The sequence below is a fragment of the Neltuma alba genome, unplaced genomic scaffold, assembly GCF_004799145.2.
Source record: "Neltuma alba isolate B1F8T4 unplaced genomic scaffold, ASM479914v2 tig00004466_pilon, whole genome shotgun sequence".
Lineage (NCBI taxonomy): Eukaryota > Viridiplantae > Streptophyta > Magnoliopsida > Fabales > Fabaceae > Neltuma > Neltuma alba.
The window spans coordinates 126,123-137,749 of NW_021633719.1; the positions used below are offsets into that span (position 1 = coordinate 126,123).

Genomic DNA, 11,627 nt, shown 5'->3' on the forward strand with positions numbered 1-11,627 from the left:
CGAGGTGTTTTTTCTCTTCCACGCTCCGCTCCTATACGTGTGCTGTTTACTGGTATTATGCACTGCTAATTAAGGAGCAATTAATTAATTAATTAATCTCTAAATTGTTCTTACATTGTTTTTGGACTAAAAACTGTCTACTCTTTTAGTTTTATTCACAAGGAAGGCTTTTTTCAATGGTATTTATAGTCATACGTCGCTTCATTTAATTTGTCTTTCATTTATGAGAAAACTATATTGGAGGTATTTATATTTTTTTTTAATTTTTAATTTGATATCTGTGTGTTTTTTATTTTTAACTAAATCTTTATTTTTCCTCTATTAACATCATTAATCATTATGTAGAGACTAAAAATATCAACAGAGCAAGGTTATAAGAGCTAATGTTGCTAAAAAGATAAAATTAAATGTTTAATTAAAGGGAAAAACACATGGTACTAAATTAAAAATTGAGAGAAAGTATAGGTACCTTCAATATGGTTTTCTTTTCATTTATTATAGAATAAATAGTTATTTTCTGTTCATATTTATAAAGTATTTTCAGTATATTTCATATAAAAAAAAAGAAAACTTTAAACTATATTATCTCTTCATTAAAATATAACAATTTTTTAATTTTTTTCTTTATTTAATATGTACAACTTTCAAAAAAAATTATCTTCACTATTATAACAAATAAAAGACAAAATAGTATATTCATGTTAAAAATTTAATGAAGTGACTTATAAATAAGACTCAATAAAATTCTCTTTCTATTTTATAAATAAGACTAGACAGGTATTTTTAAAAATATATATATAGTAAACAGGATAAAACTGAAAATTTGTTATATATTTAATATGTGTGAAGCATACTCAAAAACAGGTGTGCATTACTTTCGCTTAAATACCATCCCTTAATTTTCTAATAGTAATTCAATTCAACTTAAATGTTGAAACTGAAATATAGTAAAATAATAATATGGTATAATTAATATTTAATATATTAAATCTTAATAGTTTGTGTGGAGTTTTAAATCTTAATAGTTTGTGTGGAGTTTTTTATGTACTTATATGAAATTAAATTCAAAAGATTCATTGTTCGCATTAAAGAGTACTACTAAATGTTGAGAAAATTTTAATATCATATATAAATACTACCATTTCAATCCTTATTATAAAAGATATCTTTTAGAAAAACATATTGTTCTTATTATTAATCATCGAGTAAATAATTAATTATGCTTCTTTATGATTACTGGTGATTAACACAAGATATAAGTTATAGTTTAGGGGCTTATTTATAATAGCTTATAAATAATTTTTAAATCATGATTTACAAAATACAAGGTAAATATGTGAAAGAAGTTTTGTCTCCGTTCATGCAAAACGTATTTATAAATGATTTATAACGTCATACCATACAGGAAGTGAATTGAGGAGATGAGGTGGTATTAATCACAAATTTTATAAATTCTTGGATAGTAAATAATGATGAATTTGGAATTTTTTTTATTTCAGACAAAGTTAATAATTCAAATAACAAACGAGTTCATTGGTTAAAACCTATACTAATTATTCACTCCTTTTAAAATTATAACGATTTTTAATTATAATTTTTACATTTCATTTTTAATTCTTCATACTAAACAGCAGCTATATGCCCTTATAAATACCACCATTGGCAGGAAGGATCTTTTTTTTTTTTTGGGTCAGAAATGTGCATGAATGGGAATTGATTAGGAGAGAAAGAAAGGGGGAGAGGGGATCGATGTTGAGGGGTGGCAAAGTGGAAGCATTTTATAGGAAGAGTGCGCGGCGTGTGGATGGATGGATACAGAAAGTATGGAGACTCTGATGAGTCTTCAATTATAAATGGTTGATTTAGGATCGGATAGATAGAAATGGAACATCATTTATAATACCATTACGTGAAACCTACAATACGTAACATATATATCATTGTTATATTGTCCTTTCCATTTTAAAAAAAAAAATAAAGCACTTATATAAGTCCCTTTTTAATTTTTTTATATAAACTTTAAATACTTTTAATAATTATATAAATATTTAAAGTTAAGATCGGGTAACATTGATCCCATTGGATTTGTTATGGCGAGGCGACCATCACATGTGAAGCTACAAAACGCCCACTCGATTTCTAGAATATCTCTATTATTAGAAGAAGTATCTAATAAAGTGTATTGGTTAGAACTACTATTATTAGAAGAAGTATCTTGAAAATAAATAAATAAATATGAGAGACAAAGAGAATTGAAATCTTATATTTAAAACTAAAATAAAAATCAAACGAAGTCTTATATTAAAGATCAGAGATAGTATAAAGCTAAATAAAATGGGCTGGGGAATCTTACAAAGAAAACTTCGCTCAATCCTAATTATGCCATTATATTTATAGCCAAAGATGTAATTTTAATTAAAATGAGGAAACACATGTTGCAAAATGGGATGCAAACACGACTTGAGACTATGGTTGTGCTAGGGCTAGGCTATGGCTATGTCTTGCAGTGCCTACTAGGTTGGAAACGGCTACAATGCTCGCTAAGTAGGAGAGAAGGTTGTAAAGGATCTTCATCAAGCTTTAAAATTAGATTTTGATGAGAAAGTTTATGCTAGACTAAAGAGAGTTAAGTGGAATATTCAAAAAATTAAGAAACACTAACTAAAATCTGAAATAATAAAAGCTGCCCGAGTAGGAAAAGGAATCAAGCAGCGACGACAATGTAAAGATTATGATGTTGTTGAAGCCCCACCCCGCATCCAAGGAGGGGAAAAGATCTTCCGAAGGCACAAGAGGACATTAATATTGAGCAAGAAATACTAACAAGGGTTGGATTTATTGGAAGAGATTAATCTTTTATAACGTAATGAATCAAAATTTAAATTTCTTTAGAATAGATGTTCACATTTAATACCGGATTGTGTCACAAATAAAATAAAATTACCTTTATTAGGAGGATGAATGTGCGTATCAAAAAAATATACAAAATAACATGGGTGATAATAGGGAATCTAGAAAAGGGAATGATCACGATAGAACCATGTCATCCAAGGTTAAAAAAAGAACTATGTCATCAAAATTCTAGAAGGCTGAATTTATAGTTTCATTATATTAGTCCCAAAAGGGACAGTGATAACCGTAATTTTCCCAAGCCACAAAAAAATTAGGAGAATGGGCATTAGTTGTCCTAATTTGTGAATACGCTTTGCCTTCTGGAATTGGAGCTCATTGTAAAATCTCTAATTAGCTTGATCTCATTTGAAAGCTTCATCTCTAATAAAAGGCGAACATAAATAAGATAATACTATCTCCGATTCTTCATATAAGAGCTCTTTTGACTTTTGTTTTGGTTTCAAATAGAAAACCCCAATCCATTTTGTCTATCATATTTATCTATTTTTTCTCAAAATAATCCTTATAACAATAATAGTTCTCGCTAATATAGTTGATTAGTAAAAATATCTTAAGAAAGACACACCTATTTATTACAAATAACTAATTTTTATAATCTATTTAAATTAGTCAACTAGTTCTTAGATTAAGGATCGGAAGAAGTAGTTGTGGCCAATGATAGCCAATGGAAACATTGAAATAGTCACAACTAGATTCCATGTTACAGTGGACAAGCTCGGAGACACAGACGACGGCAGGAATGAAGAGGATAGAAAGCACAACGTAATGGGGAGAAGGAAAGGTAGAGAAGAGGAGGAACCGAACATGTATGACACATAACAGCAAGCGCTCTATCTTTAAAATGGCTGAACTACCCACCATTTATGGCCTCTGATCACTCAGCTTGAAGGGTTGACTAAAGCCCATTCCAACCCCCCCCCCCAAAAAAAAAAATCCTAACCTCGTCCGTTTTGCCACGGATCGGTTTTTTCCGAGGCTCATGAAGATCGAACTGAGCTCCTTGCCTCCTTTAGGTCAGACCGAGTTCACCAGGCGTCAGGTACCAGCCCCGAATACGAAGAAAACAAATAGCCCATAAGTCAAATAACATTAAAACCACCCTTTAGAGAGTGTTTAGATAGAATCAAAACTATAACTTTAAAAATATTTTTATAATATATGAAATAAATATATAGAAAAGTTAATCTCAATTTGTTTAAAAATACTTTTCCGAAGCAACCATCCCCTATAAGCATTAAGTTAAGAATTTAACCCCAAAACATTGATGCTTGCCTCTTTGATTCCAAAAACAAAAAAGAACCAAAATACATTTCTATTGAGCCTTTTCGGACTTTCCGTAACAGATCGTAGGGGTCACAATTTCATGTCAACTTCATTCTCGCTTGGAAAGAACATCAGTCGATATAGAACCAAAAAATGGGAAGAACACTAAAAATCAATCCCATAAATATCAATTACTTGATAGGTTACAGCTTAACTAGGATGAGAGAGAGCATGCTACTAATATATTAGTGAATAGTACAAAGAACTCCAGCCAATGCTTAAGCATCCCCTTCGGAGGTAATAAAACCAGAGGATTTTAGTAATCCATTGCCAGGAGAAGAAGCATTTAATCCGCATGTGAAAGTATCACTTCATATCTGAGGATGGCTAAGACTTCATTTCCTCCTGGCTTCCTCATTTTCCCTCTCCCGCTTCTTGTAAAGCCTCTCAAGAACTCGCTTGGCCTCACATTGTGGAAAATTAGACAAATCATAGTAATGCGGTGCTACGTCAACTAGCCTGCGTCAAATAACAGTTGTGGGCATCAAAAGTTGAGCACATCTGGACAACTACCGGGAAAAATAACTTCGTACCATCCATTGAAAAATTGTGAGAGCACACAGCCCTCACTGCATGGAACATTTTACAATTTGTTATTGGAATATCAATATTTAATAGCTCAACAGAACCAGATATTTCTGCAACTAATGTAGAAGAATGCTTTACTGACTAGCATTTTAACTGGAAACAAGTTCAGATTTCATCAGGCTCCATTTCGAACATGATTTCCAATTTTCCAGCATAAGCTAATCAAATCGTGATTTGATCAGAATACAACATAAAAAACCTGAGGTGCAAAGTAAAAATCTTACCACTCCCCACGTATGTCCGTCACTGTACGAATAAAATTCCTGCTGGTTAGAACGTATTCATTGTAGATGACCCATTCAGGCTTGTGATCCAGGCAATTGGATGGATGCAAGTGCACCACCTAAAGACACAATAACATCAGAATTTACAAAATTATACAGACACAAGATAAAAGACCAACAATTCTAACTGTTCTGGTGGAAAATAAAAGATGAACATGAATGTCCCCACTTATACTCGCATGCACAAGAAAACAGAATAAAAATTGAAAAGTAACTTGTCTTTAGCAAACCTGGTTGTCTTTTACTGTCAAGTAGTGTCCTGTGCGCTCCAGGTGAGCTACCTGCATGAAATATCCTGCTAGCATAGCCTTTCTTATGTTGACATAGTATTCACGACTGTTGAAATCAGTACTGCATAACTTGAGGTTGAACCGGGCCATGATGCGCACTAGCTGTTGTCTAACATTATCGGCTGCTTTCAGTGCCCTATGATTAACGAAGTTATCGTAGCACCAAGAGGGGTCCTCATCTGAAGGCATTCAGGTTATGATTAATGAGTACCTCACTTCAGGGAGCGTATTAACAGCAAAGGATTAAAAATACCAGAGAAGTGTGAGAAAAATAAGCACGTACTGTTTTGCTTGTAAGCATGATACACATTCAAGAGGGTGAGATGATCTCCATCAATATGCCCAAACCTAGCTTTTGCTTCATCAGCCGCTTTTTGTGCCTCCCTAGGCCGGACAAAGCAATTGGGTACTAAAGAAAGAAATTGATTATCACAGAGGAGGAATATCGTAGGTCAGCAGATGCATAGAGGCGAGACCACACCAAGTGCTTCATGAGAGAATACTGAGAAACTGCAACTATCTGCATCAGCACTTACTTAGAATCCTATGGTGCATGCCAACTGGTGGCATGGAACCCAAAGAAGACAGTTACTGATGACAACCTAAACGGACACACTTCACTGACCACATTCATGCGTGATTTAACACACACATGTAAGCAGTCAACCAACCCCAACATATGCACAAGACTATCTATGCACACATGCACAATTGCTAGCCTCCATTTCAAAAGGAAGCCCAGCAGAATCCCATTCCCTTGACATTATCACAGGACTCCAGACAGACACTAAAAATAAAATTTAAAATAATACCTGAAAGCATGGCAGAAATTGATAGGATCTCATTTGAACAATTGAATTCAGGACTGACAACGAGCATCTTTGACATCTGTGGGTCCAAGGGAAATTCACTCATAATTTCCCCCAATTTTGTTAAGTTACCATCATCATCCAGTGCACCCAAGTAATTCAACACTTCCAGTGCGCGCATCAACGTCTCAGGAGCAGGGGGATCCATGAAATCAAAATGCACCAAGTCATCTATACCCAGTTTCTTCAAGGTAAGAACTGTGTTGGCAAGATTTGATCTTAAAATTTCTGGATATGTCTGGGGCTGGAGATCATTACTGAAACTTTTCTCAGTGTAAAGTCTAAAACATTTCCCTGGTTGCGTTCTTCCAGCACGCCCTGATCTCTGGTGTGCGCTAGCTTTTGATATTGGAGATACTAATAAAGACTCAACTCGAACTCTTGGGTTATAAACCTTCTGCTTAGAAAACCCAGGGTCAATAACGTAGACTATACCATCAATCGTCAAGGAAGTTTCTGCTATATTTGTTGACACCACAATCTTCCTTCCAGGAGGCCCACCCTCTGTAAGTGGAGGTGGAGCTGGATCAAAAATCTTCTGCTGCATAGCTGGAGGAAGTGTAGAGTACAAAGGAACAGCTTTGACAGGGCCCACCTGATCTCCCAAGTTTCCAATTTCTTTTGATATTTTGCGGCATGCATCTTCTATCTCTTCCTCACCAGTCAAGAATACAAGTATATCTCCAGGAGGTTCACACATGTGAATCTGCACCACAGTCCTGATGGCAGCTTCCAAGTAATCCCTTTCAGGTTCCTGAGTATAAAAAATTTCCACGGGATGAAGCCTTCCAGGAACTTTCATAAGAGGCGCACCATTAAAATAGCCCTGAAACTTTTCAGCCTCAAGAGTTGCACTCATAACAACCAACTTTAGGTCAGGTCTATTTTTAAGCACTTCCTTAAGAAGACCAAACAGCACATCTGTAGCCAAAGTCCTTTCATGCGCCTCATCAAGAATAATTACTTTGTATCGCTCCAAAAGTGGATCTGTCATTGCTTCTCTTAGAAGCATACCATCCGTGAGATACCTATTATGGAAAAAGAAGAGATCACTTTAGACAATGCTTAAAGATGCGAACCCAAAAAGGAAGCGAAACTATATTATGGTTGGAACCAATTACAGGAAATATTTTAATAGAACACATACTTCAAAACTGTCCTGGCACTACTGCAATCCTCAAATCTGATGCTATAACCAACCTCTTCGCCAATATTTACATCCATCTCTTCCGCTACACGTCTGGAAACAGACATTGCAGCCACTCTACGAGGCTGAGTGCATCCAATCATCATCTTCCTGCGTTTATCAGGGGTTTCTAAATCTAAAGCTTCCAGAACAAATTGAGGGATCTGTAATGCAGGGAAAAAACACATAGAAAACAAGCACATCAATAATTGGAGTCATGGGCAAAGGATCAACAGTAGATGTTCATGCAACTAAAAACCCAAAGCATATGAAGGGCAGTAAAATGAGTTTTTATTGATAGGGCGGGCTGATACTTAGAAGTCCAATCCATGACAGCTCACCCAGAACTTTGGTCATTAAAATTCTAACATCGTCAAAAGGAATTGGCTGAAATGATGTGAAAGCAAAGACCAAAAGAAATGTAAGAATGCTAACGCATGGAGTGAATTAAGAATTACCATTGTACAAAACTATGAAGCAGTTCAGGATTTCACTGGCATCTTAGCCCAGTATTTATAAGTTCCTACCCCTCTTCCATTCAATGTGGTTGAGTAAGAGCAACAACTCCAGAAACCCCAAAAGAAAAAAAAAAAAAATGACATTGGAACTAATCCCATCAATCCTGAGTAAGAGTAACAACTCCAGAAAACAGGGGCAACTGAATCGATCTTCATTCATCATTGTTGCCACATCCTAGATTGATTGCCAGAGACATATAAACAATCTACCATAAATATTGTTTGAATCAACAAACTAACCTGGGTAGTTTTGCCACTACCAGTCTCCCCAACCAATATCAGAGTCTGATTAGCCTTCAAAACCTGAAAAAACTCCTCCTTCTGTTGCCATACAGGTAAGGTCTTTCTCTTCTCCAAAATTTCGTAGTACCTTGCTGAGTAAGGTCTCCCAGTCCACCTACTAATTAGATTGTTACCAATGCTGTTGTTGACACCGATAGCCCCACCATTTGCTTTGGCCATTTTAGCTGTAGTGTCGTCTACCACATCAAACAGACTAACCTTCCTCTTTCTCTCCGTACCCATCAAGGCCTAATCCTGCAACGCAATGCCAGAAAGCCAAAACTAGTAAAGAAATTGGGTTTTTAGAATAGATCCAAGATCCAATTAAATAGCTCTCCAAGAACTAGATCCAAATAACCAAATCCCTTGAACATGTAAGCCCGCCACATACAGATTAGGGCAAAGTTATGGCATGCAACTATAATGACAAAGAGGATTAGGTTCCGGATTTACTAACAAGCCCTTTTATATTGTTAGATACTGTTAATCTATTTGATGCGATTAAATGAACTCTCATGATATTGTTGGGTGGTATCTTGACTGTAAGTAACACTTTCATTGCAATCAATTGGACATGACAACTAAATTCTATCATATATTACCACAAAGACAGCTTCAGTGCAGCCAGGGCATGGGTAACAGCAACCACAGGGAGATCATTCTCACCAAAGTAAGAAAAGAAAAGAAAAAAGGCCTAGAGAGACCAATGCAATTGAGTGCTTTGAATGAACATTCAGGAAGGAAGGAAAACCAAAACTCATACGGATGAACAATAGGAAAATGTGGTTACATATAGGGCTTTCAACAAGTAGCATGTGAGAAAAGCAACGAGAAGCTCAACACATGTCTTTTCCCTAACCTATATGATTAATGTTCAAACAGGAATGAGTAAGAAAGTCACCATCACTAAGCATGTAAAAACGGCAACCGAAATCATGGATATGGAGGAACTAAATCACTGGTCCATGATCACTCCTGACAGCCTCATTATTCTTGATTCTACAAATTTATTTTCTGCCACGATCTCTCAATTCGAGGGGTATATAAAAAATTTACATTGATATACAAAGTAAGAACGATAAAAACCTCAAACTATATCTGCTTCTCATTCCCATTTGTCTGTGTTACTTCAATATTTCTGTTAGCTTCCACTTTACAATATATTAACTACACATTTAACAGACTCAAATACAAGTATAAGAATATTATGCCTCGTTGATAATGAACTCTCCACAAACCACCAGAAAAAACTGCTAGTTTCGAGTCTCAGGAAACAAAACAAAAATGACTACGAAAAAGTAAAGGGAAAAACACAGAAACAGATGCACACACGTTTTAAGCTAGCTTTGGACAGGCTAGTGCGCTACCTCAAGTCAGTGCATAAATTGTTACCCTCTCTCTACCATACTCACCCCTATATTAATTATTCACTAGAATAAAGTTCTCTCCCCTAAAACAAACAAACCGTTAATTTCCCTCATTTGCCCCTTCAATTAAACTTGGACCAGTTTGACCCAAAATCCAAAACCATAATCAACAAAATATAATTAACATTTAAATTTCAAAGAAAAACAATAACCATTAAAAAAAAAAATCTTTGTCATTGCCATGGTCCATGGAATCATATTAATAAAACTAGCCATTGCATCTGAGATATGTTATCATCATACAATGAATTTAGGATCTGGAGGAGAAGTAATTCGATAGTTTGATAGAAAGTGGAAGCCCAAATTAACTTTCATATCAAACTCCTCTAGCTTGCAGAATATTAATTTTACAATGAAATATTAGAAGCAATTGTGAAACAGGTTTGTCATTACCATACAGTTCACACTTAACCGACGCATAAATAAGTCCCCAAAAAAACCTTTTCATGACTTGTGGCATCTTCGCTAATGTTTTCTCGTCTTCATAATCAGGCTAAATCACTTGTTTTTTTTTTTTTTTTTGACTTTTGAGGTTAGTAAAAAAGGTTGAACTGGAACATTATTCATATAAAGTGTCATTCTATATTCTGCAAACTAGCAGACAGAGCAGATTTCAGATTTCATCGTGAAACATGGCTGCTATTTCGACATATTGAAGAATCGAAAGAGAGAAGAAGCTTGACATAATCGAAAGTAAAAAACCAAACCTCGATAAGCTACAACAACGAAGACTGAAGGCGTCGGAGCAGTGGGCGGAAGCCGTCGCAAGGTGGAAAAGCAGTGTGACGGAAGAAGGTGATGCCAACACCGACGCCGACGTCGGAGCGAGCAGGAGTCGGCGATGATTGCAGGGTTGGAAACCGCAGGTACTGGGTCTTAGGGATTTTATGTTCGGGGGGCCGAATATAACTCGAAATAAAAATAAATAAATAGAGGGAAGCATTGTGAAACTGTGTCGTTTTATAGGACCCTGAATTATTTATTAAAATTTATTTTTTAAAAAAATAAACAGCGCCACGCATCATGAATGAGATTGTGGAAGTACTGGCTTTATTCTCCGTAGTTTTGTGCATTAAATAACTATTCATATGCAAACTTGAGTTGATATATATAATATAAATACTTAGTATTAACAAAAGCAACCAATCATAATGCAATATAATGTTCTAACATTAGAAGATACTTATTCCTATAAGAAAGAGTTCTTGTGTTGGCCAAAAAAAAAGAAAAAGAAAAAGAAATTGTGTCCCTAGATCATATTATAATGATAATTGTATTATTAAAATTAAATTAGTCAACTTCCATTTAACTTCCAAAAATAATAGCTTGAGATACCAAAAATTGATGGCATGATAACCAGTCTTAAATATTTTTGTTTGATTAGAAAGAAATCAAGTGGAATGAATAACTTTTCATTTAAAGAAGCTAACCGATCCTTTCAGCCACAAAAGAAAAAAAAAAAAAAAGAAAGAAAGAAAAAAGAAGCTAACCAATTCTAGTTTCTACAAAGTTCAGCGTCTGCAGAAAGTAAAGACAAAAGAGAAGGTTCTGGGCCCAAAAAAAAAAGATAAAAGAGAAGATGGAGTTCTCACAATTAGATCCTCTAGCGGGTTCTAAGAATTCACTAAATGCTGTTTGGATTTGAATTGGCAGATGACATGCTGAGTAATGAAGATTTCTTTAGAGGTAAATATTATTTTTAGTCTTTTAAATTTAATTTTGATCCTTAAAATTTGAAACTAACAGTTTTGGCAATTTGAATTCAGTTTTATTCGCCTAAAAATTTTGAATTCCAAAACTAGTGTTTTTGACCCTTGAAAATATATCAAATTTCAAAAACCAAAATCTCATATGTTTTGGGTAGAAAAAACCACTTATTTCAAATGTTTTTTTAAATGCTTTTAATGATTAAAAAAATGGGTATAATCGAGCTTCTCTAAATTGTCA

At 34.7% G+C, this 11,627-nt stretch overlaps 1 protein-coding gene across 2 annotated transcripts; it reads right to left on the reverse strand.

The window, feature by feature from the left end:
* Positions 1 to 4,198: 4,198 nt before the first annotated feature.
* Positions 4,199 to 10,560, reverse strand: LOC114744866 (probable pre-mRNA-splicing factor ATP-dependent RNA helicase DEAH2). 2 transcript variants are annotated; one of them, XM_028933002.1, is made up of 8 exons: positions 10,388 to 10,550; positions 8,212 to 8,508; positions 7,415 to 7,617; positions 6,211 to 7,295; positions 5,682 to 5,807; positions 5,339 to 5,577; positions 5,049 to 5,167; positions 4,199 to 4,695 (listed from the first exon to the last, which is right to left on the reverse strand). In XM_028933002.1, the coding sequence occupies exons 2-8, from the start codon at positions 8,494 to 8,496 to the stop codon at positions 4,572 to 4,574; spliced, it is 2,181 nt and encodes a 726-aa protein (XP_028788835.1). In that variant the 5' UTR covers positions 8,497 to 8,508; positions 10,388 to 10,550; the 3' UTR covers positions 4,199 to 4,571. The 2 variants fall into 2 exon arrangements, with proteins under 2 accessions (XP_028788835.1, XP_028788836.1); XM_028933003.1 differs by lacking the exons at positions 4,199 to 4,695; positions 5,049 to 5,167; positions 5,339 to 5,577 and having other exon boundaries at positions 5,685 to 5,918; positions 10,388 to 10,560.
* Between the last annotated feature and the right edge of the window lie 1,067 nt (positions 10,561 to 11,627).

Coding starts and splice junctions, on each gene's coding strand:
- LOC114744866 (XM_028933002.1), bottom strand. CDS start 8,496: ATGGGTACGGAGAGAAAGAGGAAGGTTAGTCTGTTTGATGTGGTAGAC. Junction 5,808..6,210: donor AATTTCTGCCATGCTTTCAG/GTATTATTTTAA, acceptor TTCTTTCTTTAG/TACCCAATTGCTTTGTCCGG. Junction 4,696..5,048: donor ACGGACATACGTGGGGAGTG/GTAAGATTTTTA, acceptor TATTTGACGCAG/GCTAGTTGACGTAGCACCGC.